The sequence below is a fragment of the Hypomesus nipponensis genome, chromosome 15 (assembly GCF_054491055.1).
Source record: "Hypomesus nipponensis isolate SF chromosome 15, ASM5449105v1, whole genome shotgun sequence".
In the NCBI taxonomy this organism is placed as follows: Eukaryota; Metazoa; Chordata; class Actinopteri; order Osmeriformes; family Osmeridae; genus Hypomesus; species Hypomesus nipponensis.
In genome coordinates, this window is record NC_140375.1 from 17,902,740 (window position 1) to 17,930,000 (window position 27,261).

Genomic DNA, 27,261 nt, shown 5'->3' on the forward strand with positions numbered 1-27,261 from the left:
CTAGTCTGAACAACATGGCGACGGTAAAGTGATACTTCGGCGAACATTTACTCAGTTTGGGGGTAGCGCAGGCTAACAAAGTTAGCCCACTTCTTTACAATTGGAAGAGGATCGTTTGAATCCACACGCTGGTGGAACTAAAGCGGATTACATAGAAAACTTCAGGTAACGAATACGCCAATTGTTTATTTCACACAACCATAGTAGGCTGTAGCCAGAACACCCAAACCAGCTAGCTATAACGTTAGCCAAGTCAGCCATACATGCAAGAACTCCTCAATAAGTTTAGCTGGGTTCACCAGTCCAGTTCTGGAAACTGATGCTGTCTTTATGCGTTAGATTAGTGCATAAACATTCGCTAACTTCCAACAAATTGCTATGCTACATGAGCGATCGAGCTGCATTATGAGTAAGCGTTACAGTAGTTAGCTGATAAATTGTATTTTCTTTTTCATTTTTTGTTGCTTTGTTGTTAGCTAGCTTGCTAGCTAGCTGGCTGATTTAGCTTGCTAACTTAGCCACTCAGCCAGTCAGACAGGATAACTAATTGTTTGAGATGAAAGAGTAATTCCTAGCTAGCAAGCTAAGCGAGGTTGGCTAATTTAGCGTAGCTAATAAGACCCTAAGCTCCTACTGGTCAGCTTAAAGAACTGACCAATCCTCACTGAAGCGAGACAATATTTGTCTGACCAGTGCGTAAACATTTTAGTGTGACAGACGGATAATAATGTTGCATATTACTGATTTCTAGCAACTAATGCTATAATTATGACCTGTGACTGTGCAATATGAATGTGTCACATTATAGCCAATTAAATGTGCTAGTTTGTTTGTGTTCAGGCTTGTCAGTGACCATGGTTAATGTTAATATAGGTCGGTCCCCCCCCCCCAACCCCCCGCTGTTCACCCCTCTCTCTGTGTCTCGTCTCCCCGCGCTGGACACAGCAGTTGATAGATGTCTGGCGCGGGTGTGACAGGGTGCAGTCTGCAAGGTTGTGCGATCAGTGCTGGGCACTACACACATTCCTGGCATGCCTCAGACCCACTGAGGGGTCTCTCTCTCTCTGTCTCACACACTCACACACACACACACACACACACTCACACACACACTCACACACACACACACACTCACACACACACACTCACACTCACTCACACACACACACACACACACTCACACACTCACACACTCACACACACACACACACACTCACACACTCACACACACACACACACACACACACACACACACACACACTCACACACACACTCACACACACACACACTCACACACACACACACACACACACACACACACACACACACAGCGTCATCAGACCACAAGACACTGTGGTTTGGTTTCACACATCTGTGTGTGATTGCAGTGGGCTGATATCTCATGTAGCAGGGGGGCCATGATAAGACTGGCATAGAGCTTCCCTGGTCCTCTGTGTGTCCTGGCTAACAAAGCCCTGTCTGTTCAGCCAGTCCTGGACCAGGACAGCCTTAGGACACGCTGCACTCACTGTCACAGGGAGACACATTGTTTTCCATGTTTGCGTTGTGTAGTCGTTTCAATCAGAGAGCCTTAATCAAGCCAGGACCTGCAGTCCAGAGAAATCAAGTCTTTGTGTGCACAGAAGGAGAGGAGAAGAAAGAGAGATTAAGAAAAAGAAAGAGAGAGGGGTGTTAAGAGAGAGCGAGAAAGAGGGAGAGACTGTGTGTGTGAGTGCTTGTGTGTCCTGGCCACAGTTAACCTCTGCTTTATAGCGTGGATGGATTCCATTCCCGAAAACCCCCACCTACAGTATGAGCCTGTGCTTACACTCAGCTTTCACAGTTCTGAGAGGGAACGTGTTCCTCTGGGCAGGAAACTGGGGCGCTTTGAAGACAGGGAACAGTTTAGACGGGATAACACTGAAGAGTCCTCTCCTAATGTTGTTGTTGTGCAGGGAGAGGGAGTGGTCTTGTCGAACAGGGATTGGGCAACTGGTGAAAGTGCTGTTGTTTTGCTAACATCATGCAGCATAACCCTCGAATATTCTCAGTGAACAAGGCGTAGCTTTTGTTTCAAAGCCAGTGAATGGGGGTATGCGTCAGTCACAGAATGTGCTGAACTGAACCGATGGCCTGCTTCGTTTTTTTTGGCTACCATTTTGATACTCCTATCACAATCAGATACAGGCCATACGAGGCCCCGTCGGCCTTCTATAACTCCCTTTTCAACTGAAATTCGAATACATTTGAACAACTTCATTGCTCCCGTGTCAGAAATCAAAATGCAGTGTTTACAAACATGAGGGGAAGCTAGTCTTATGACTCAAGCTGGACACTGTGACTGCAAAGTAAAGCTAATGACAAGCCTTGATATCCCAACATCGCATCACCCTCACTTAGGGAACACAGTCACTGTGTGAAGACAGAGCTCGTCACGCAACATGTGTGATTCATTCACACGCAGGTTAACCCCCTCCAGGGGAGGCCCCTGGCTTTGATGCAGAGCTTGTAACAGCACCGGAGGGCCCCACAGCAGGACATGGAGGTGTGGAACGCTTCATCCAATGTTGTCCTCCGGTGTCCTGTTCCCTGGTTCCGCCCGGGCCCTTTGATGTGCAGGAGCCGGCTGTGTGCGGGGGGCCCAGGGAACCAGGGGGTCCGGGGAACCACGGGGCCGTTCAGGACCCCCGGTACAGAGGGCGGCTCACACGCCCTGTTTCCCCCCAGTGCCGGCTGGGTGAGACGGGAGGGGAGCTGGGGTGGAGGGTGGAGGAAGGGAGGAAGGGAGCTTGTAGGAAGGGAATGTCGCCCTGGTTCATGGAAGTTCTGAGTTCTTGGTTGGCCTCAGGGCTTGGATTGTGTAGCAGCCTAGTGTGACATCACGCCTGGACCACTGCACTGGCTGGTGGTCCACACCCCATTCTCTCTCTCTATCCCCCCCCCCTCTCTCTCTCTCCCCCCCCTCTCTCTCTCTCTCTCTCTCTCTCTATCCCCCTCTCTCTCTCTCTCTCTCTCTCTCTCTCTCTCTCTCTCTCTCTCTCTCTCTCTCTCTCTCTCTCTCTCTCTCTCTCTGTCCCTCTCCCTCCATTCCTCCCTCCCTCTCTCTCCCTTTCTGAATCCCTGAGGTGAGTCAGCCAGCGTCTGAGTTCCCCGTTCCCACCGTGCGGTGAAACCCAGGGGGAGGAGCTGAGCGAGCCGTAGCCCTGGGGCCAGGCCCTCTCCTGTTTGTTATCAGAGCACTCTGAGAGAGAGTGGTCTAGGGTGCTCAACTCTCCTCTCTCTCTTCCCCTCCATCCCTCTCTCTTTCCCTCTCTCTCTCGCTCTCTCTTTCCCTCTCTCTCTCTTCCTCTCTATCTCTCTCTCTCTCTGCCCCCCCCCTCTCCCCCTCTCTATCTCTCTCTCCAGCTTTATCATTGACCTTTCAACATTCCACAGCCCGGCCTGGAAGTCTCCCACCATTGGCCGGCTCACCAAAGGCTTTGTTCAAACCCAGCCTCTGGATTGGTCGGTGCCGTGCATGTGTCAGTTTGGTTGCTCATGGTCATGCTGTATTTGCACTCACGGACTCATGGGAAAGTTCTGGTCCTCTCCCCTTTACCTGGGTCTTTACTGTGTTGGACTGTTGACATGGATAGATAGAGGGATATAACAGAGGTTGGAGAGGGTTTGGCCCGGGGAACGATCGCCAGTGTCTTGGAGATTTGGGAATGTGTTATATGGGTTATAAAGACAAGGAAGGCTTGTCTTTATTAACCCCCATCCCTTTATGCCACATTATTTGTTATTGTTTGCATGTCCTCTTGCTCGGACACGTCACGTCATACAGGCGCACATAACATTTCCTAAGGACTTCATAGGCATGCGCTCCAGTCTCCCTAACCAAGCGTAAGAAACGATACTGGGGTTACCACTCCTGTTGTAACTTGTATGAAACAAGGTGCGTGTGTGTTGGTAATGTTATACACATGAGTCATTCACAAACAAACGCTGATAGTTGACAAATGATTCGTGATTACTCCAGGCTTTGTTCACGCAGCTGTAGTAGTAGTTAGTACGAAGCCAGGAGGAGTATAGCTGAACGCATGCAGGGGCGGTCCGCTTGACTCCTATTTTACGTTAATTTCCCGGTGACGTAATGATACTTGGGCCGCATTGAAACCAAAGGAATGCCACACATCGTTATCTTTTTATTGTTTAGTTTCGGATTATTTATGTCCGCCATGTGTAATTTTTAGTTTCATGTCCGGCGCATCCTGCATCAGACACCGTTTCACTGTTGAAGAAAAACTTTGTGTCATGTCACTTTAGGGAGTCTCGCGCTCCTCTCCCTGCGCGAGCGAACCTGACGGGATCTTTTCCTCGGTTGTTGTGTCGCTCGTGGGTCTCAAATGATCTCAGATGGATTATTGTTTCATCGGTAGACGTTGAGGTGAGTTTCTAAGTCGAAAAAAAGTTGTTCTGGCGCTATTGGAAATCGTTGTATAGTAACGTGCAAGACATTGGCGTTTCACCTTTGTTCGACCGAGAGAAAAGTTGAGAATAATCTTCTTTTTTTTTTTTTTTGCGTTTCTCAGCATTCCTATGTGCTATGACTCCACTGCAGGTTTAGCTGTCATTCAAACTGGAGAGCTTCCTTGTTTGCTGCCGAAACAGTCATAATAGCCAAGACTACACCAGCAACATTCGTTACAGTAACTTTACCGTTTCTTTCCATATAAATGTTTTTTTTTCTTCATGTAGCTAACGAGCTAATCTAAACCCCCCTAGTAGGTTAGCCCATTCCGAAGGCTGCGATATTGAAGTTATGACATCTGGTATCTATTCGTGGCTCCGCTCTGACGTGTAGCTACATAAACCTGCTCTTATCGGAAGCTTTGCAGGCAGCTGGGCAACGTTTCCAACAGCAACAGTCCACCGTGCCACAACCCTGTTTTCCCTTCTCCTCTTCTCTTTTCTCTCCACTCAGAAAGACCACACACAGTCCTAATGCTTGCTTCGTCAAGTAAGAAAATCACCCGCAAGAAATCTACCCTTCTCCTGTATATGCCAGCTGTGTGTCGATCAGGTTTTAGCGGTTCACCTCTAGATCAGGTTTTAGCGGTCCTCCTAACGTGTGTCTCTTCTTCTGTGTGTCTAAGTTCGGTGGTTTCCCCAACCTGTGACTTAACCTGGAGCCCCCAGCCCCCCTCATCACCCCAGCCCCCCTCATCCCCCAGCCCCCCTCATCCCCCAGCCCCCCTCATCCCCCAGCCCCCCTCATCCCCCAGCCCCCCCTCATCCCCCAGCCCCCCTCATCACCCAAGTCCCCTTCATCCCCCTCAGGCCCCCTCATCCCCCCTCATTCCCCCAGCCCCCCTCATCCCCAAGCCCCCCTCATCACGTGTCTCTCTCTGTCTCCACAGGTCCTGATGTTTCTTGGCTCCCACCATGTTTACCAAGAAGAAGAAGTCTCGTATCCAGATCTCGGCTCCCTCCAACTTCGAGCATCGCGTTCACACCGACTTCGACGAACAGGAGCAGAAGTTCGTGGGGTTGCCGCGGCAATGGCAGTCACTGATCGAGGACACGGCGAAGCGACCAAAGCCCTTCATCGACGTGAACATCATCACCACTGTGGAGCCCCGCAAGGTCAGGGGTTAAATGTCACAGGGTCAGGGTCAGGAGGTAGTTTTGATTATGCAACAAGATCACGTCCCGGATTCCTGTAGAACTAAGCTTCTTGTAGAACTGAGCTTCCTGTAGAACTGAGCTTCCTGTAGAACTGAGCTTCCTGTAGAACTGAGCTGTGTGGTGCTGGGCAGGCTCACAGGTGGGCGGGGAAGGAAGCTCTGTGTTTATTGACGAATGGGGAAGCTGACAAGCGTCGCCATACCAACAGTGCAGCAGATTAGGATCTGGATGTACAGAATCCAAACAATCAACATGATTGTCTGTTGGTTCCTCTAAAGAATAAACACAAAACTAGAAATTGAGAAACTTTATGAGAATACTTGGTGAGGTTTTGTCGTCCTCTGTGTTTTGTGTACCTCGTGGGAGTGGCCAGTGACCATCCAGGAAGTTGTGGTTTGACCCTGACTCCACTACCCCTGCTTCCAACATTCACATGTTACTCATTTAGCGGACACCTTTATCCAAAGTGAGGTACAAATAGTTTGTGAAGAAGATACAGCCTCAGATCAAGGATCAGAAGTCCTGAAGACTCTGTGGTCAGAGTCAAGAAACGATCTGTGTTTACTAGGGGTGTAACGATACACTCAGCTCACGATTTGATACATATCACAATACTGGCTTTACGATACAATACGTATCACGATACTGGGTGTTCGATACAATACGTATCACGATACTGGGTGTTCGATACAATACGTATCACGATATTTTGAACATTTTAAATTAAACTGAAATTTTGTTAGATTTATTTCCAAAACATTAAACATTTTCAATCATTTTCTTTTTTGTACATACAATTTAGGTAACTCAGTTCAAAGAATTTCTATGAATGCATGCATGATGCAGGTGCAGAGTATGTCGCGTGCTGGTAGCTCAACCAATAGGATCAAACAGACGTTGTGTTTTAAAATGTTTTCCATTACTCTACGATACATATTGCAACAATTTTGTATTGCGATATATTGTTCCATTATATATTGTTACATGATATATTGTTCCACTGCTAGTGTTTATTCATGACGGCCCAAGGAAACCACATGTCAGCTACCAGGCGTGGTGAACAGACACCCTGCACAGGACAGTGCAGCTAAATCACCATGACATGACTGCCCTTTCTTGTCAGTGCTACAACAGGATTTCAAATACACTGTGCAGATAAAGGACACATTCACAGTTAACAATAATCACATGGAAGCTCTTAATGCTCGCTTTTTTTATTCTGGGCATTTTTCTCACACAGACCCCTGTCTTAGGCCAAGCAGCAGAGTAGTTAGTTGAGGTGATGTGAATCATGTTTTAGGGATGTTTACCTGAGTCCCTGCTGATGTGTGTTTGGGGCGTTCAGAAGGTTGTTTGTGTGGTCTGAGAGACTGGTAATAATGTCATGCCTCACTCACCTCATGTCTTGGGTGTTGGTAGCTGTTGGTGCCAATGATCTGTGTGTGTCTGTGTGTGTTTCTCTAGACTGTGGTTTTAAACTGTGTGTGTGTGTTTCTCTAGACTGTGGTTTTAAACTGTGTGTGTGTGTGTTTCTCTAGACTGTGGTTTTAAACTGTGTGTGATGAGAGTGTTTGTCCAGACCATGGTGTGAGTGTCGTGTGTGTGTGTCTCCAGAATGAGGCTCTAACCTGTGTGTGTGTGTGTCTCCAGACCATCGTGCGGGGCAGCAAGATGGGGGTGGATGGCTCCCTCACCTGGCTGCTGGATGAGTTTGACACCATGTCCGTGACGCGCTCCAACTCCCTCCGCCGAGGAAGCCCCCCCACACAGCCTCGCAGAGGCTCCGCCTCCTCCGGGGGGGGCCACGAGAACGGAGACCCCCCCCTCCGCCCGCAAATCCCACATCCCGATCGCCACGGAGACAGGTAAGACCAGACCGGGTACCCGGGGAAGGGATTGTTGGGCTGAGGTAGTCTGGTGTTTGCTTGTTTGTCAAGTGTGTCTGTGTGTGTGTGTCCTTCACATGTGTGCCCTCCTCCCCCAGGGATCGTCCCAGGCCCGACCACCAGGGGGCTGGAGACCCCCAGCGGCCCTCCCAGCGTGCCCCCCGCCCCCCCAGGGAGACGGAGGGCCGTCAACAGCAGCAGCCCCGCGGCCAGGAGCCCGGCAGGCCCCGGGGGGACCGCCCTGGGGCCCCCCCGCCGCCACCACATCGAGACCGAGAGCCCCGCGGCTCCAGGGAGCCTCAGGAGGAGGTGGTGCGCAGGGAGGGGCCCAGCGACCGCAGACCCAAGTCCAGCTACGCGGGCCGGGATGGGAGCCCCCAGTCCCCCCGGGATAAGAGGCCCCTGTCGGGTCCCAACATCCGCACTCCCAACCTCCCGGTGACGGAGGGTGTGGTGAAGGCGGCCCAGCAGACAGGACGGCCCTTCAACACCTACCCTCGCACCGACAGTGAGGGGGGGCGGAGCCCCACCAGCCAGGTACACAGGACAGACGGACAGAGAGGCAGACAGAGAGGCAGACAGAGAGGCAGACAGAGAGACAGACAGAGAGGCAGACAGAGAGGCAGACAGAGAGGCAGACAGAGAGGCAGACAGAGAAGCAGACAGAGAGGCAGACAGAGAGGCAGACAGAGAGGCAGACAGAGAGGCAGACAGAGAGGCAGACAGAGAGGCAGACAGAGAGGCAGACAGAGAGGCAGACAGAGAGGCAGACAGAGAGGCAGACAGAGAGGCAGACAGAGAGGCAGACAGAGAGGCAGACAGAGAGGCAGACAGAGAGGCAGACAGAGAGGCAGACAGAGAGGCAGACAGAGAGGCAGACAGAGAGGCAGACAGACAGACAGACAGACAGACAGACAAGACAGGTTGTCTTAGTTAACAAGAGGCTCAGCTGTGTGTCTGATGCATGTTCTCTCTCTCTCATCTCCTCTCCTCTCCCCCCTTATACCCCCCCACCCCTCCCCCTTCCACAGGAGCTAAAACCCCCCCGACCTAATGAAGCTCCACCCCACAACGGCCCTGGCCCCCCCCGCAGCAAAGCCCCGCCCCCTAACCACCCCCATCACTCCTCTCACCCCACCCTGGGCCCCGAGCCCCCCCACGCCCCCAGACCCCCCGGCCCCGCCCCGGCCCCCGGGCACCCACCCCAGCAGGCCCTGTCTCCCCAGAGGGAGCCCCAGAGGGTGTCCCACGAGCAGTTCCGTGCTGCGCTGCAGATGGTGGTGGACGCCGGTGACCCTCGCTCCTACCTGGACCACTACATCAAGATCGGAGAGGGTTCCACCGGGATCGTCTGCATCGCCACCGTCAAGAGCACCGGCAAGCTGGTGGCCGTTAAGAAGATGGACCTGCGCAAGCAGCAGCGCAGAGAGCTGCTCTTCAACGAGGTGCGTGACAGCCACGGTTTAAGGCCTTTGCACACAGTCCAAAATTTGTGTCCGAAATGTTTGCACGTAAAAAAGTAAATACGACCTCACGTTATGTCAATCGCGCTTAAACACTGCTTCCGAAACTTTGTTCGTCAAAACAAAGTTTGGATCGGGTTCGATTTTCTGCGTTTTTCGTATCCATAGCCAGCATTTTGAGAGTATTTTTATTTTATTTTGAGGCTGACGATTACGAAAAAACGCATACAAAAATGTCGGACTCAGTGTGCAAGGGCCTTTACACGGACGGTGTAGGGCTTGTGTTCAGCAGAACGTTTCCCTCTTCAAGTACATTATGTCATTGTATGTTTGTCGTTAAGGAAGTTCCCTTGACAGCTTATGGGAACATTAAAACAACCGGGTGCGATACAAACCAAACACATTCAACCGTTGTCCTGTTAGAGAGCGCTAACAGGACAACGGGCTGATTGTCTTGGCCTACCTGCCTGTAACAGTGATCAACGATGGTTGTCTCTGTCTCCGTGGTAACACTGGTCCCGTCCCGCAGGTGGTGATCATGCGGGACTATCACCATGACAACGTGGTGGAGATGTACAACAGCTACCTGGTGGGGGATGAGCTCTGGGTCGTCATGGAGTTCCTGGAGGGGGGGGCTCTGACTGACATCGTCACACACACCAGGTAAGATAGCGTGTGTGTGTGTGTGTGTGTGTGTGTGTTTGCATGATTTGAAGTTTGAAATTGAGGAGTTGGACACACTTTGTTGATGTTTGTCTCAGTACCACTAGATGGTGCTGTGGGCCTCTTTACACATGGTTTTGTAGCGTTCTGTTGTTGTTTGTCTTGATCAGCTGTGCTAATGACCTGTGTGTGTGTGTGTGTCTCCTGTCCTCCAGGATGAACGAGGAGCAGATCGCCACAGTGTGTGTGTCAGTGCTGAAGGCTCTGTCAGTGCTGCACACCCAGGGGGTCATCCACCGCGACATCAAGAGTGACTCCATCCTGCTCACACACGACGGCAGAGTAGGTTACTGCTAGGCTAGGCTAGGCTAGGCTGGGCTAGGCTGGGCTGGGCTAGGCTAGGCTGGGCTGGGCTAGGCTAGGCTAGGCTGGGCTGGGCTGGGCTGGGCTGGGCTGAGCTGGGCTAGGCTGGGCTGGGCTAGGGTTAGGCTGGGCTGGGCTGGGCTGGGCTGGGCTAGGGTTAGGGCTAGGCTGGGCTGGGCTGGGCTGGGCTGGGCTGGGCTAGGCCGGGCTAGGCCGGGCTAGGCTGGGCTAGGCTGGGCTAGGCTGGGCTGGGCTGGGCTAGGTGAGGCTTACTAAACTGAGTTTTCTTCTTGTAAGATGCTGGGCTGAGCCGAGGGCAAACCTGAGTGTGTGTGTGCATGTGGTTTCACTTCCTCATAGTGGTAGAGAGCCTGGTGTCACAGCATGGTGCAGGATAGCCATCTGCACACCCAGTCCACTTCTCAGAAGACTGGGTTTATGTTCCCCTCACTGGGCGTCAAACTCACACACATCCGATTGCATGTGTTTTCAGTTCTTCATTGGTTCTGGGTATTCTGAAGGGTTGAGTGGCTGATCTGAAAACGCCTTGTTGTGTTGTTGACGGCCTAGACATTTAGGGTTCTTGATCTCAGGGAACTGCAGCTGAAACATCGTTGCTGTGTCATCGCTATCATACAGCCCAACAGTTGTGACATCATCATTACAGCATCACTATTACACAGCTAAATGGTTGAAATGGCTCAGGATTTAGTTTTTTTATTTTCTAACTTTAACCCCTGCATAGCTATAGCCTCATTTTTCTTCTGAACTAGGTCTGGGATTTCGGTGTATTAGTCGGTTTTCCCCCACCCATCACCCCCTACGCATTAAGGTCAAACACGCACACAACAGGACTGATATTTCTCAAAAATAGCTTTATTAAGGAAATACGCCGTTTTATAGTCAACTTTATTTTTCACAGCGCATTATGCCATCAGACGGATTTTAACAGGTAGTGATTACAACGCATCACTGCCTGGCTACAGCATAGACCTTTGAAAAATGAATAAATAAGAATAACAAATAAATAGTCTAATGACTTCCATCCGTTTAAACGTCAGGCTTGTCGACCCTGGCGGAAACCTAATTATTTGACAATTGAGTTTTAACTTGACCTACTCTACTTAACGTAAAACTATGAGCGAAGTTGACTGGTCATCAGACTCAAAACATGGCTTAATGCCATATTAGACCATTGTTTTGAACTAACAGTGGTGGCAACTTATTAGCGAAAAGTAGGCTATAGCTAACTTACAGGCTAGCCTACTGTAGGCTCTGAGATAACAAACATCAGGCTATTAGGCAGCCTGGGCATACATCCCCTATCACAGGCCCATCTATGTGTTTTTGTTCATGAAAATCTACATATTCACATGTTCTGGGGTAAGACGTGTGCGCGGTCAATTCACTGTCAGTCCGACAGCTGAAAAAACTTGGTCAGACGGAACGGAGGTTGTTTTTCTCTCTGCGTTGTTTTTCCACCAGTCTGTGGGATTTGAATCCAGGGGAGGTGGCTGGTCATTCAGGGTAGCTAAAATGTTGTTCTCATAATGCGTGGGAATACAACAATTATTCATTAGGCTTGGATTTTTATTCGAATGAATTCGTAATGACAATTAATCGATCATCGATTATTCATTACCAACCCTACTCTGGGCAGATCCAATAGTTTTAAACCTCAACAGAGAACCTGCCTTCAAGGAAGTTCACGCTTGTCAATGGAGCATGACCCTAACCCTAACCAGACCCTCTGTACAGGAGTCTGGGTAGGACCAGGCTAATATAGTTGACCCATTAGGATGTATTTAAACAGCTAACCGTATTATGACGTTGTCATGTTCTGATTCTTGTGTGTGGATGAAGGCCCGTAACCCCCCCTCTCCCCCCCTCTCCCCCCCTCTCCCCCCTCTCCCCCCCTCCTTTCCCTCTCTCTCCACCCCTCCTCTCCCTCTCCCTCAACCCAGGTGAAGCTGTCAGACTTTGGCTTCTGTGCCCAGGTGTCGAAGGAGGTCCAGAGGAGGAAGTCTCTGGTGGGAACACCCTACTGGATGGCCCCCGAACTCATCTCCCGCCTGCCCTATGGACCTGAGGTAGGACACACACACACTCTCACACACACACACTCTTACATACACACACACACACATACAGAGTGAAGAAGGTGTGTGACTAGTTCCTGGTTAGTCTGGCTCTATCCAGTTTATCCAGTCAGGCCAGCTTAACCAGGCTGCTGCTAGTCATGTGACCTCTCCCAGTTTAACCAGGCTGCTGCTAGTCATGTGACCTCTCCCAGCTTAACCAGGCTGCTGCTAGTCATGTGACCTCTCCCAGTTTAACCAGGCTGCTGCTAGTCATGTGACCTCTCCCAGTTTAACCAGGCTGCTGCTAGTCATGTGACCTCTCCCAGTTTAACCAGGCTGCTGCTAGTCATGTGACCTCTCCCAGCTTAACCAGGCTGCTGCTAGTCATGTGACCTCTCCCAGCTTAACCAGGCTGCGGCTGGTCATGTGACCTCTCCCAGCTTAACCAGGCTGTGGCTAGTCATGTGACCTCTCCCAGCTTAACCAGGCTGCGGCTAGTCATGTGACCTCTCCCATCTTAACCAGGCTGCGGCTAGTCATGTGACCTCTCCTCTCCTCCTGCAGGTGGATATCTGGTCCCTGGGGGTGATGGTGATAGAGATGGTGGATGGGGAGCCCCCGTACTTTAACGAGCCCCCCCTGAAAGCCATGAAGATGATCCGCGACAACCTGCCGCCTAAACTGAAGAACCTCCACAAGGTAGGAACACTATACCTAGAACCTCCATAAGGTAGGAACACGATACCTTGAACCTCCATATGGTAGGAACACAATACCTAGAACCTCCACAAGGTAGGAACACAATACCTTGAACCTCCATATGGTAGGAACACAATACCTTGAACCTCCATATGGTAGGAACACAATACCTAGAACCTCCACAAGGTAGGAACACTATACCTAGAACCTCCACAAGAACCTCCACATGGTAGGAAAACTCTATACCTAGAATCTCCACATGGTAGGAACACTCTACCTAGAACCTCCACAAGGTAGGAACACTGTATACCTACAAGCTCCACAAGGTAGGAACACTGTATACCTAGAAGCTCCACAAGGTAGGAACACTGTATACCTAGAAGCTCCACAAGGTAGGAACACTGTATACCTAGAATCTCCACATGGTAGGAACACTCTACCTAGAACCTCCACAAGGTAGGAACACTGTATACCTAGAAGCTCCACAAGGTAGGAACACTCTACCTAGAACCTCCACAAGGTAGGAACACTGTATACCTAGAAGCTCCACATGGTAGGAACACTCTACCTAGAACCTCCACAAGGTAGGAACACTCTACCTAGAACCTCCACAAGGTAGGAACACTGTATACCTAGAACCTCCACAAGGTAGGAACACTGTATACCTAGAACCTCCACAAGGTAGGAACACTGTATACCTAGAACCTCCACAAGGTAGGAACACTGTATACCTAGAACCTCCACAAGGTAGGAACACTGTATACCTAGAAGCTCCACAAGGTAGGAACACTGTATACCTAGAAGCTCCACAAGGTAGGAACACTGTATACCTAGAATCTCCACATGGTAGGAACACTCTACCTAGAACCTCCACAAGGTAGGAACACTGTATACCTAGAAGCTCCACATGGTAGGAACACTCTACCTAGAACCTCCACAAGGTAGGAACACTGTATACCTAGAACCTCCACAAGGTAGGAACACTGTATACCTTGAACCTCCACAAGGTAGGAACACTGTATACCTTGAACCTCGACATGGTAGGAACACTCTACCTAGAATCTCCACATGGTAGGAACACTCTACCTAGAACCTCCACAAGGTAGGAACACTGTATACCTAGAACCTCCACAAGGTAGGAACACTGTATACCTAGAACCTCCACAAGGTAGGAACACTGTATACCTAGAACCTCCACAAGGTAGGAACACTGTATACCTAGAAGCTCCACAAGGTAGGAACACTGTATACCTAGAAGCTCCACAAGGTAGGAACACTGTATACCTAGAAGCTCCACAAGGTAGGAACACTGTATACCTAGAAGCTCCACAAGGTAGGAACACTGTATACCTAGAAGCTCCACAAGGTAGGAACACTGTATACCTAGAAGCTCCACATGGTAGGAACACTCTACCTAGAAGCTCCACAAGGTAGGAACACTGTATACCTAGAAGCTCCACAAGGTAGGAACACTGTATACCTAGAAGCTCCACAAGGTAGGAACACTGTATACCTAGAACCTCCACAAGGTAGGAACACTGTATACCTAGAATCTCCACATGGTAGGAACACTCTACCTAGAACCTCCACAAGGTAGGAACACTGTATACCTAGAAGCTCCACAATGTAGGAACACTGTATACCTAGAACCTCCACAAGGTAGGAACACTGTATACCTAGAACCTCCACAAGGTAGGAACACTGTATACCTAGAAGCTCCACATGGTAGGAACACTCTACCTAGAACCTCCACAAGGTAGGAACACTGTATACCTAGAAGCTCCACAAGGTAGGAACACTGTATACCTAGAACCTCCACAAGGTAGGAACACTGTATACCTAGAACCTCCACAAGGTAGGAACACTGTATACCTAGAAGCTCCACAAGGTAGGAACACTGTATACCTAGAACCTCCACAAGGTAGGAACACTGTATACCTAGAAGCTCCACAAGGTAGGAACACTGTATACCTAGAAGCTCCACAAGGTAGGAACACTGTATACCTAGAACCTCCACAAGGTAGGAACACTGTATACCTAGAACCTCCACAAGGTAGGAACACTGTATACCTAGAAGCTCCACATGGTAGGAACACTCTACCTAGAACCTCCACAAGGTAGGAACACTGTATACCTAGAAGCTCCACAAGGTAGGAACACTGTATACCTAGAACCTCCACAAGGTAGGAACACTGTATACCTAGAACCTCCACAAGGTAGGAACACTGTATACCTAGAAGCTCCACAAGGTAGGAACACTGTATACCTAGAACCTCCACAAGGTAGGAACACTGTATACCTAGAAGCTCCACAAGGTAGGAACACTGTATACCTAGAAGCTCCACAAGGTAGGAACACTGTATACCTAGAAGCTCCACATGGTAGGAACACTATACCTAGAAGCTCCACAAGGTAGGAACACTGTATACCTAGAAGCTCCACATGGTAGGAACACTGTATACCTAGAACCTCCACAAGGTAGGAACACTGTATACCTAGAACCTCCACAAGGTAGGAACACTGTATACCTAGAAGCTCCACATGGTAGGAACACTCTACCTAGAACCTCCACAAGGTAGGAACACTGTATACCTAGAAGCTCCACAAGGTAGGAACACTGTATACCTAGAACCTCCACAAGGTAGGAACACTGTATACCTAGAACCTCCACAAGGTAGGAACACTGTATACCTAGAAGCTCCACAAGGTAGGAACACTGTATACCTAGAACCTCCACAAGGTAGGAACACTGTATACCTAGAAGCTCCACAAGGTAGGAACACTGTATACCTAGAAGCTCCACAAGGTAGGAACACTGTATACCTAGAAGCTCCACAAGGTAGGAACACTGTATACCTTGAAGCTCCACAAGGTAGGAACACTGTATACCTAGAACCTCCACAAGGTAGGAACACTGTATACCTAGAAGCTCCACAAGGTAGGAACACTGTATACCTAGAAGCTCCACATGGTAGGAACACTGTATACCTAGAAGCTCCACAAGGTAGGAACACTGTATACCTAGAAGCTCCACAAGGTAGGAACACTGTATACCTAGAAGCTCCACAAGGTAGGAACACTGTATACCTAGAAGCTCCACAAGGTAGGAACACTGTATACCTAGAAGCTCCACAAGGTAGGAACACTCTACCTAGAAGCTCCACAAGGTAGGAACACTGTATACCTTGAAGCTCCACAAGGTAGGAACACTCTACCTAGAAGCTCCACAAGGTAGGAACACTGTATACCTTGAAGCTCCACAAGGTAGGAACACTCTACCTAGAACCTCCACAAGGTAGGAACACTCTACCTAGAAGCTCCACAAGGTAGGAACACTCTACCTAGAAGCTCCACAAGGTAGGAACACTCTACCTAGAACCTCCACAAGGTAGGAACACTGTATACCTAGAAGCTCCACAAGGTAGGAACACTCTACCTAGAAGCTCCACAAGGTAGGAACACTCTACCTAGAACCTCCACAAGGTAGGAACACTCTACCTAGAACCTCCACAAGGTAGGAACACTCTACCTAGAAGCTCCTTCCTTATCTCCCCCCCCCCCCCTCAGGTGTCTCCTCTCCTCAAGGGCTTCTTGGACAGGATGCTGGTTCGAGACCCCGCCCAGCGGGCCACAGCCAGTGAGCTGCTGAAGCACCCCTTCCTCAGCAAGTCTGGGCCTCCCTCCTGCATCGTGCCCCTCATGAGGCAGAACAGGATGAGATGAGGACCTCCGCAGCCCCGGCCTCCGGCCTCCGGGGGGCAGCGTAGCGGGGTCGCTGTGCTCCACGACCCTCTCCACTTAGGACTAGCTCAGTGTAGCGTATGAGGGGGGAGGGGAGGACAGCTTGCTCGCTCTCAGCTTTTAATCTGGTCAATCCTGTTTTTTTTGTTGTTTTTTTTCACACGAGAGAACTCTCTGGAAAAAGAAAAGGAACTCGATATTTTGCCCCTCTTTGTGTGGGGTTCACTTCCGGACACAACGTTTGTGGAGGCGAGGGGTTTTAGGTGCCTCGGACTGATGCTGGGAAAGGGCTCGGAGCTCGCCAGCTCATTGGCTGTCTGATGGGTGGGGCCACACTGTAAGCATCCCTATTGGACAGTCTGAAAACCCCAGCTTCCTCACTTCAGGACTACAAGTCCCAGACTCAACTAATAAAACTACAAACAAGATGGAACATGCTACTACTGAAGGAGGACTCTGCTTTTTTCTCTAAGATATGAATCATATGGATCTTTTTATATGGAAACAAACACTAGGTTACCAACGGTTACACAGAAACACTAAGCAAAGGTTAACACTGGAGTTGTGTTTTTTATAGATGATTTTTCTTTTCCTTTTCCTGTGTAAGTATGATGAACATAGATATATATATATATCAGTTTGAAATGTTGTACCTTCTCTATTTTGCCATTTTTATGATTTTGTTTTTCTGATTACAGTAACGATGATTTTGTAACACTGTAATGAGATAGAAGCTGCACTCCGATTGGTTCCCACACAGGAAATAGAGTAGTTAATTTGAAGAAACTTCTTTCCCCTGTGTGGTTTTAACGCATCATGTGAAGTGACCGTAAAGGCAGAGTTTTAGCTGTGTTGTAGAAGGGTTTATTTTTTCTCTTGTGATAAGCGATGCAGGTTTCGCCCCCCTCAACTTCCTCAATCCTTTGCTGCAGACTTGAACTGTTAATCGGTCCATAGCACACACAAACACACACACATTATGACCTCTCAAAATCTAAAGTAGCTTTCTACTTCCATTAAATTCTCAGTTTCTTCAGAACAGCTGTATGCGTGTGCGTGTGTGTGGTTATGTGCGCGTGTGTGTGGTGGAAGACGGTGAATGTAGCTTAGTCACAGGCTGGCTGTTTAAAGGGCTTACTTAGTGTGACAAGAAGTAAAACCTCTCTGACACCCTGGGTGGCAAGTCGCATGTGCGACTGCTGCATGGGTGCGCACAGTGTAGCAACCACCACACCCACGGGCCCAGAAACACACACACTCACACTCACAATTTGCCAAACGTACTCATCTACTTCCTAGTGCTGAACACAAAAGCGCAGTCATCACATTCCACACACACACACTGTCATCCTACCGCAATGAAGCCTACACACACACACACTGTCATCCTACCGCGATGAAGCCTACACACAAACACAGACACACACACTTCCCTCTCCTCTGCTTTCCAGGGTTCTTCGCTGGTGACTCCAGAACATCAGGAGAACCATACACTCCCCAGAGCAGAGGGGGAACCCTTATAGGAGAACCCTAGGTGTGAGCAGCAGACGATCCCCTGCTGCAGACAGAGAGGTCTTATCGTGACCTGCACAGCAGGAGGGCTGATGGGATGAGCACACAGAGACTGCTGTTAGAGACACTCACTGTTGGGGGAAACTGGCACCAGATATCGCCCTTGGTTGCTTGTCCTGGGATCACCCCACAAGCTTATTTTTGTAGAACTCTACCGAAGTATGAGGAAGGTGTGATCTCTGACTGGTTTGGAGTTTTGAGTGTGAAGTCCTGTTTTGACAAGGGTTTTGTAACTGCCAGTGCTACTAGTTCTTTGATCAGTTGATGTGTTGAATACTTACTCTTGATTGGTTGATAGGTTGTAGACTGAGTCTTGATTGGTTGGTGTCACCCACCCGTCATGTAGCAGGGAAGTAGGACTTCATACTGATCCTCAGTTCTTCAGGATGAACACTAGTGTGGATGTGTCGGTGGGTGTGGATGCAGTTCCCACCGTGTCCGACAGCGGGAGACTGGACCAGTACCAGGGTTAGTGAAGGGCCAGTTCACCAGAGCTTTAAACGGAGCATGGGATGAGTTCATGTGGAGGGTTATTCCAGGATTAGGTTTCAATCTGGTTCGAGAAACTGGCCTGTTAGTGTCGCTGTTGTGGTTTTGTAAAGAAACTGGATGATTTGCTACTAGCAGATTGTGTGTGTGTTTGTCCTACTCTATTCATGCTCATCCAGAATGATAATAGAAAAGGGGGGAGGGAAAGTTGACTCAGAAAGACAATCAAACGAGGGGTGGGTTAAGTAATTCACTGTTTGAACACTATCAACACGGTCTGTAAATGTTCCCTTTCATGCTGTTTATCACTGACACCCCTCTGTCATTACACACCTTTCTCCATCGTGTATATTTAACATCACTTAACTAATACCTCCAGATGAAAGTTCAGCGCAAACTGTATGATTTAACGATTATTTTTATAATCAAATGCTGTATAAACATGAATGCCAAAACATTCTAGAATATCTCAAACCGAATAGACTTAACATTCCTATGGATGAATCACATTCTAGATTCCTTACTTCCCAGTCGGTCATTCCTCCTTGTCCTCTGAACATTCTAGAATCCACCTCTTCCCTTCTCAGCGGTCTGATTTAGTCATCATAGCTATCGATTATTGCCAACGACCAATAGTAGCTGTAGTCAACAACTGATTCAGCTTGCGTCTGTGTGGAACCTGTGAAGCCTGTTCGTGTGATTTTGCAGCCATGCAACTGTATATTTATGATAATTAGTTATTTGAAACGGATCGGTTCCAGCAACACCCTCACAGATGTGAACGCGACATTCCTGTTGTTTTTGAAGTGTATTGTTATGTCAGGGTCTTGTGCAGATTGAACACGGTTAGATCCCTTGCTCGTTACACGTGTGAATTGAAATGCCTTAACGTTCTGACTGTTGTGCTGATCAGTGTGATTCCCCTCAGTGACAGTTAATGAGCTGTGTAGATATTGATCGTTGATCTACAGACGTGGATATTGATCAATATGGTCTACAGACGTGCTTGTCCAATATGCCACAGAGGAAAATACGCTGGTGGTTTCACTTACAACCAATTTAATATTTAACGTATCTGTAGGGTTTACAAGGGGATTATTGGCCAGAGTCAGGAAGGCTTGTCGTCTTCACGGTTCATATCAGTTCAAAGGTCACACTGGTTTAGGTTCTAAGGCTATTTCAAGCCCTCATTCAGATCGTCGTTATTAAAGTCAGAACGCTGACACGCGGAATTTTCCCCAGTCGTTCTAGAATTTGGGGGTACGGAATTCCGTGAAGTCATTCTGTCCAGGAGTAGAATGCTGCCATGGGATTGTGATCAAAGGTGAAATCTGTGGAGTAGTTATTAATCCACGGTTGTTGTTTATTTAATCCCGCCCTACACCGTAGAATGGTCCCCAGTGTACCGACACAGACCACATAGGAGAGATGGCCAACTCCTGCTTCTCATCACGACACTGAGGATGATGATGATGAAGACTTGGTTTCATGTTTGTTTGATGTCCTCCATCTTGACTGTTGTTTTCCTTTTCATTCATGCCTTTTTTTTGATTCAGTTTCAACGTGCGTCAGTTTTGTCACGTTTGTGAGTCATCGAGTCCCAACAGCCCTGCATTTTCAGTAACTTTTTTTCCCCAACTGTTATTGTAAAGATAAAATAAGACTTTATTCTGCAGATTTTCCATGTTTTGCAAATACAGTTTTTTTTCTTCTAAAATCTAACTTTGTATTGCGTGAGTCATTAGGTAGGATATTGTAACCGTTCAGCAACATGTGACTGACCCACAGCCAAAGTGTTTGGTCGGAAACTGGACGGCACATATTGGACAGAACAGGGCGGTTCCACGTGCCTCTTCCCAGAACCCTGGCGCTAGAGTGCGAATTTTACAATGACAAACGGGGAGGGGGGCAACTTCTTTTCCAGGGCATAAATATATATGATATCTGACGATATATAAATGTATTGACCCCCCGACCTGTTGTTTTACCTCTTTTGGGGGGGTCCAAGTTCTAATTAGCACACTGCCTGGCGCTTCGTAATCCTCCAACAGACTCCAGTAGGGGTATAGTCAATGATAGGACTCATCAGTTGGTCAAATGGGCTGTGAGTTGTCGTTTCCCCCCTATGCCACTTCCAGGGGGCTGCTTGTTTAGAAGTTGCGGGCGGCCCATTTGACCAACTGGAAGAGAGGTAATGGATAATGGCTACAGTGTAACTATTTTCAGTTACAATGAAAGTGTTGTTAAAAATATCAGGTAAACGGTCCGACAGTCTAGTCATATAGGCTACTACAGGATTGCTTGTGTAGCCTGAGGTTACAACGCAATTGACTCAGCTGCTTGACTCATTGGCTGCAGCCAAAAACGTTCGTATAATTTTACTTAATTTATGTAGGCTTGCCTACCTACCACGAAAGCATTATTAGACAAACGATAACGTCCAATAGTGTGAAATCCCAGCATCTAGCCCGGAAGAGACACGTTAAATACTGTAACAGTAAACTCGTAGTTATATAATTAGCACTGCCACTGCATCAGAGTGTTGTGAGTTTTACCTAATTTCTCTGTTGAGTGTTTCCTCATGTAAAAGTGCAAAAGCACATGACCCGCTTGTGAAAGTCGTGGTTCACAACAATGACAGCTACAGCTGAAAGTTCCATTTAAACACTTCCTGGGGCGCGCAGCCGCTGTGAGTTTCCAGAATATGACGACACAGTGCGCACCGCCATCTATGGGCGGAGCTTGAGCTGGGGAAACAGTGGCTCGCGGCACCAGCGCGCAGCCTATTAGAAGTCTTGCTAAGCGAGTGAGCACAGCTGAGCATTGTGTCGAGTGTCATTAGTAACTAAATAGAGACACTTGTTGCTGAATGTCCCATTCATTTGGCGGAAATCTGTCGCACAATATATTTTTTTACATTTTAGATTATTTGAGATCAAAACAATTGAGGATCAACTTCGGCGTTTTTCCGCAGGCGATTTTACTGCGATTCCTTGGGCTACAAATTCTTCTGTCTATTTTAAAGGTGAGCAAATACTTCTCATTTTACATATCTCTTTATTTCACACGTTATGACACTTGCTGTCATTGCCACTGTCCTTCATGGCCTACATGAAGCCTATTCTTATGTTTGCTAAGACATTGTTTGGTTGTTTTGTTCTTCACTTGTTTGAGACTAGATTGTTCTTATAGCATAGTTCTGTAGGTTACGTTGATTTAATGGATATTTGATGTAGCCTAGCCTATAAATAATTATTCTGACAATAATCGATTTTGAAAATTATTATTTTCACTAAATTGTGATTGATTTGCCTGCATAGTCCGTGGCCGCGCGAGTGCTAGAAGGTTATCGGTATCTCACGAACTGGGAGACAAATCCTCCAGTGTTTTCACAATAAAGAACCCATCAATTGTTCCTGCGGTTGTGAGTTACGAGTGGGCATGAAGGCTACGTTTTACATTTGTAGTTTAGTGTGTGGGTGAGTGTTTCCCACTCAGCGGCAGCGCACGACGCGCGCATCCCCAACTCTCTCCTGGGTGCATCTAAGTGCATCGAAATACCTTAGACCACTGCATGTATTCCGCTATTACAACATGTCAGCGATTTACCGTAAGCAATGCGAGCCGTCAAGCCGTCTTTTGTCCATAATGTTTTTTTGTGCAACTTTAATGGTTTCAAGATTATAAACACATGTAACATGACAAGCACAGCTGAGTTGTTAAACTAATAGTGCGCGAGGAGCAAAATGTTACAGTAGGATTGTTCTAGTGACGTACCTGTCGCCGGTATAATTGGATAAAACAGGTCGTCAACGGATGGTGCATTCTGTGTACAAAAAGTCATCTACTTTGGTGGGCCGCGTCGTTTTTAGACCACAACAATACTTACTTTCTAAAGACATCTTCAATATAATGGGTTACAACATGTATACAGTAGCGTAAGCTACAAATATGTGCGGTGTTACACTTAATAAATAAATAATACATTTAAAAAACGAATCAACAACATGAATCTCACTCCATATGAAAAATAAAGTCAGTGCATCATCTTAGATGAAAAATTACGGCCCTTGTCGTGTACATTTTTACAAATACAAAACCGATGAGGTCTGACAATACCACACCGAGTCTAGCCTAATGACTGCTCTGCCATCCTCCTACATAGTCTGCGGTCACATCTGGCGCAGGGCCCTTCCCTGGCTGGATATGACTTGGCAGCGCCGTTCTCAGGACGCGCATCGAAACCAAAAGGGCACATTGGCATTTATCTTTGCCATTCTACCTGTGTGAATCGCGGACCACGACTGTGTGCGGTTCGGAGTTTCAAAGCTTTACCCCTCACCTCAGGTACTGGTGGGTGAGAGTGGGCGAACAACACTCCAGACTGGTGTAGTTTTGGTTTAGGCAGACTGAGAGGTTGGATGGAGCGTGACGTGAGCCGCATCATTCCGGAACATGTGTTGGTCTGTTGGTTGGTTGTCAGAGAGGATCAGGCTGATTTTGAAGTGTGGAGGGAGTTGCTCTTCACCTGCAAACATCAGCTCAGAAGCCGTGCCCACCGGACTGAAGGACTTTGATGTTTGCCGGGAATGACTACCTGTATTATAAATAGTTTATAATATAATAATAAGACTTTATTTATATAGCACATTTCATACAAGGATTGTAGCTCAATGTGCTTTACATAAAATAAATAAAAACAATAATACAAGTCATATAACCCTTCTGAACACAGGCTGCAGTCTAATATAACCCTTCTGAACACAGCGCAGTCTAATATAACCCTTCTGAACACAGGCCACAGTCTAATATAACCCTTTTGAACACAGGCTGCAGTCTAATATAACCCTTCTGAACACAGGCTGCAGTCTAATATAACCCTTCTGAACACAGGCTGCAGTCTAATATAACCCTTTTGAACACAGGCCACAGTCTAATATAACCCTTCTGAACAGAGGCCACAGTCTAATATAACCCTTCTGAACACAGGCCACAGTCTAATATAACCCTTCTGAACACAGGCTGCAGTCTAATATAACCCTTTTGAACACAGGCTGCAGTCTAATATAACCCTTCTGAACAGAGGCCACAGTCTAATATAACCCTTTTGAACACAGGCTGCAGTCTTTGCAGTATCTCGAGCGGTATCTCAAGCCACAGTCTCACAGTAAACGGTTACCACAGATACAGCACTGCAGTCCTGTCAGTAGCTCTGTGTGAGCGCACACAAGTTACACGTGTATCTGATGTATGTTTATATGAACATGTGGTGGTATTATCAGCAGGACATTATCATGTGTGTGTGTGTGTGTGTGTGTGTGTGTTTGGTCTGCAGGAAGCCTGTTTTGATGTCTGCACAGGGCTTGTCTACACAGCTTGTCTGCACCACCCTGGGGTTCAGTCTCATCTTGATGTCCTTACCAGAGGTCGAAGCAGGTAGCCACACCCCCTCCATGATCCTGTTCCCTGCCTCCTACATGCTTGCCTCCTACATGCTTGCCTCCTACATGCTTGTCTCCTACCTCTAACCTCTGTCTCCTACCCTTTCACTCCTATCTCCTTCCCGCTACAGTTTCTCTTCTAACCCAGTCAACCTCCTAGTCTCAAACTTCCTTTTTCACTTTGCCAGCAGTACTGATCTTATCATCTCCACACTGCTACATTCTAATGTAGATTACAGCTCACTAACCCCTCACCTAATTACTGCAGCCAACATTTTCCTTTCTGGCCTACGTCAATGTGCATCCTCAAGCAAGTAAGAATCGGATTCTATGTGACTGGATAGTGATTGACTGTTTTGCTGTTGCTCCACCCTCCACCCCACCCACACCCCCACCCACACCCCACCCTCCCCTCCACCCCACCCACACCCACACCCCCAACCACACCCCACCCACCCTCCCCTCCACCCCACCCCACCCCACCCCCACCCTCCACCCCACCCCACCCCCACCCTCCACCCCACCCCCACCCCCACCCTGCACCCCACCCTCCACCCTCCATCCTGCCCCAGGACGACAGAACTGTAGCCACCCTCTGGTGCCTGAACATGGGGGTTTCCGGTGCGAGCCCTCCCCCTGCAGGGGCTTTCCCCTGAAGACACACATACGCTACTTCTGTGAGCCAGGCTATGCCATCCCGGGACGCATCAACAAGTCCTTCTGTCGCAACGGACACTGGTCGCCGCCCGCGCCCGCCTGCAAGCCGCTGAAAGGTGAGAAGATGGGAAGGAAGAGAGGAAAGGAGTAGGGGAGGAAGGGAGGGAAGGAGTAGGGGAAGAAGGGAGGGAAAAAAAGCCAATAGCAACGTCAGAGGAGAATGTTTTGGCAAAACTCCTTCTGCAGAAGGCTGAGTCCAAGAAGGTGAAGGCCTGCAGGTTCAACCTCCCCCCCCCCCCCCAGTATTGTGCATCCCTATAGGTTAAAGCATCTGCCAAATAAACACTTTACTACCTGGAAGTCACCTGTTACCGGGAAGAAAACAGGTTCAAGGCTGGCAGAATATATTTGACCTACTTAACACCTTAAGACGCACAGGCCGACTGAATTTGTACTTAGTAGCTCTTCTATGTCGATTGAAGCGCGTCGCTTCCTCTTCTGGCTCAGCAGGAAACCAGCTCATAGAAAAAGGAAGCCAGCAAACTCACCATATTTACCAGTTCCTTTCCTCTGCGCTATCAAACCTCATGGAAATATACTCCCGTCACAATTAATCCAAAACCACAGGGGCAACTATTTGATTTATTGAAATGAATTCATAGGTTGAGTACTATATGGACTTGTACGTGCAGGGGTAAATAGTGTGTGTTCTTCTGCATATGCAGCATGTGTCTGTTCTAACGGTGATTGCTGATGTTTATGTTTTTGATGTTTACCTGCAGATGGGCGTGACCGGGCAGCAAACTCCCTTCCCAGCGTTGCCACGACAGCAGTGGGCGTTTCCATCTTCCTGCTCACCACCACGGCCTGCATGGTCATCAAGTCCCGCCTCCACCCCTGTCACTCACAAAGGTAGGCTGAGGCCTTACCGCAGCGGCCTGGGTTTTAATCTGGCCCAGGCCCTTAGCTGCATGTCTTCCCCTCTTCCTCACCTCTCTCTCTCTCCTCTTCCTTCCCCTCTCTCTCTCTCCCCTCTCTCTCCCCTCTCTCTCTCCCTGTTAATAACAGATAGACGGCATAATAAAGGCAGAAATGCCCCAAAAATATATAAATGAAAAATAAATCAACTTTGCCACACACAAACTGCTGTGAGACCCGGACCATCCCCCTGATCCTGTCTCACTTCCTGTCTCACTTCCTGTCTCACTTCCTGTCTCTCTTCCTGTCTGCTGTAGCCGGCGGTCGTCGGACCAGCTGGACCTGGTGGTGGACGGTGTCCCCGTTTCCTTGCCGACCTACGAGGAGGCGGTCTACAGCAGCTGGGGAGAGCGCATGCCCCCCTGTGGAGGCCCCACACAGCTCCTATTGGCCCAGGAGGCTCACGAACACGCCCCCTCACCACCACACTACCAATCAGACTCCGGGCTCATCCACCCCTCCTGTCGGAGCCCCGAACAAGCCCCGCCCCCTTACGAGGAGGTCCAATCACGTCCCAGACAGGGGCAGAGTGACATTGGGGTTGTGCGAGGCTTGCAAGTTGTACTTTCGAGCGATAAAGATGTCTGAGTGTTGTGTTGTGACTCGAGCACCCTGAACTGGGATGAACTAAAATCCTCTCTTACTACTGTGGTCAGGAACAGGGGAGAAACCACGGCTCGGTTTGAACCTGAGCTAGCCGGCTGTTTGGTTTGTGTCATGAAGCACATTCCCTGCTCTTCTGTTACAGCAAGAGACTGGGGGTGAGGAAGGGGGAGGGCCTTATGTTTTTACACCAATCGTATGATAGTACACATTTTTCAAACAACCAAAGTTGGCCGAGTTTCAGATTAGTTACTTGAGGTGAGCTCGATTTGATCTGTCGACAACCGTGTCGATCGATGACCCGAGTCCCAAGCAACCGTCCCTGCGAGGCGAGCCGAAACAAGCGCTCCTTTCCGGACATCCTGGTGTCTCACAATCCAACCTGCAACAAATCGGACCGAGGGGGGAACCAAACAACCGCCCTCACGTGGGAGGGACCTGTGCGTCTCCATGACGACCAACCGTATTTTGCTTGTGTGTCGAGACAAGCAGGGTGTCGTTGCCGCGGCGACGTGGGCGCCAGAGAGACGGGTGGGCGAGCGAGCGGAGGAGTCGAGGTTCAGCACGTTCCTTACAGGCAATGAATGTTTGTTTTTTATTATAATTTTTTTCTTCTTATCAATGGAAGAAAGTGAATCAGTTGTATGGAATGTAACATTTACATAATTAACTTTGAACATTGTATTGCACAAAAATATGAATAAACATTGTGTATATATAAATATATCAGGTTGTTTCTTGAAATATCATGTTTTAGTTTTTTCACTGACCTGGGTTGTTCTTTTGTTTCGGGACACAGTGAAGACAGACTTGATGAGGACAGAGAGGTCAGAGGTCAGGCAGGAAGAACAGCGCTATGGCAACATCAGCCGACAGGCTTCTGACTCTGACAGGATTGCTCTGGGCACAGGACAGGCCTCTGAATCTGGTTCCATCAGTTTCATATGTTCATAGA

The 27,261-nt window shown here is 48.5% G+C and overlaps 2 protein-coding genes across 4 annotated transcripts; both read left to right on the forward strand.

Moving 5' to 3' along the window:
• pak4 (p21 protein (Cdc42/Rac)-activated kinase 4) lies at positions 1 to 20,349 on the forward strand. Of its 3 annotated transcripts, XR_014729926.1 has the most exons (11): positions 1 to 165; positions 5,403 to 5,628; positions 7,321 to 7,535; positions 7,655 to 8,093; positions 8,588 to 9,001; positions 9,549 to 9,682; positions 9,898 to 10,024; positions 12,010 to 12,135; positions 12,691 to 12,825; positions 16,393 to 17,168; positions 20,017 to 20,349. XR_014729926.1 is itself a non-coding variant. In XM_084674024.1 (10 exons), the coding sequence occupies exons 2-10, from the start codon at positions 5,428 to 5,430 to the stop codon at positions 16,546 to 16,548; spliced, it is 1,947 nt and encodes a 648-aa protein (XP_084530150.1). In that variant the 5' UTR covers positions 1 to 165; positions 5,403 to 5,427; the 3' UTR covers positions 16,549 to 20,349. The 3 variants fall into 3 exon arrangements, 2 of the variants coding, with proteins under 2 accessions (XP_084530150.1, XP_084530151.1); XM_084674024.1 differs by having other exon boundaries at positions 16,393 to 20,349; XM_084674025.1 differs by lacking the exon at positions 1 to 165 and adding an exon at positions 4,169 to 4,429 and having other exon boundaries at positions 16,393 to 20,349.
• Positions 20,350 to 23,975: 3,626 nt separating this feature from the next.
• On the forward strand, positions 23,976 to 27,009 carry LOC146257899 (sushi domain-containing protein 6). The gene is made up of 4 exons (XM_084674026.1): positions 23,976 to 24,063; positions 24,641 to 24,841; positions 25,508 to 25,637; positions 25,961 to 27,009. The coding sequence occupies exons 1-4, from the start codon at positions 23,976 to 23,978 to the stop codon at positions 26,289 to 26,291; spliced, it is 750 nt and encodes a 249-aa protein (XP_084530152.1). The 3' UTR covers positions 26,292 to 27,009.
• The last annotated feature ends 252 nt before the right edge of the window (positions 27,010 to 27,261 follow it).

Excerpts from the sequence above, each read along its gene's own strand:
- pak4 (XM_084674024.1), top strand. The coding sequence starts at position 5,428 with ATGTTTACCAAGAAGAAGAAGTCTCGTATCCAGATCTCGGCTCCCTCC. Across the intron at positions 7,536-7,654 it reads CCCGATCGCCACGGAGACAG|GGATCGTCCCAGGCCCGACC; the intron begins GTAAGACCAGAC and ends CTCCTCCCCCAG. Across the intron at positions 9,683-9,897 it reads GACATCGTCACACACACCAG|GATGAACGAGGAGCAGATCG; the intron begins GTAAGATAGCGT and ends CCTGTCCTCCAG.
- LOC146257899 (XM_084674026.1), top strand. The coding sequence starts at position 23,976 with ATGTCTGCACAGGGCTTGTCTACACAGCTTGTCTGCACCACCCTGGGG. Across the intron at positions 24,064-24,640 it reads CTTACCAGAGGTCGAAGCAG|GACGACAGAACTGTAGCCAC; the intron begins GTAGCCACACCC and ends ATCCTGCCCCAG. Across the intron at positions 25,638-25,960 it reads CACCCCTGTCACTCACAAAG|CCGGCGGTCGTCGGACCAGC; the intron begins GTAGGCTGAGGC and ends TGTCTGCTGTAG.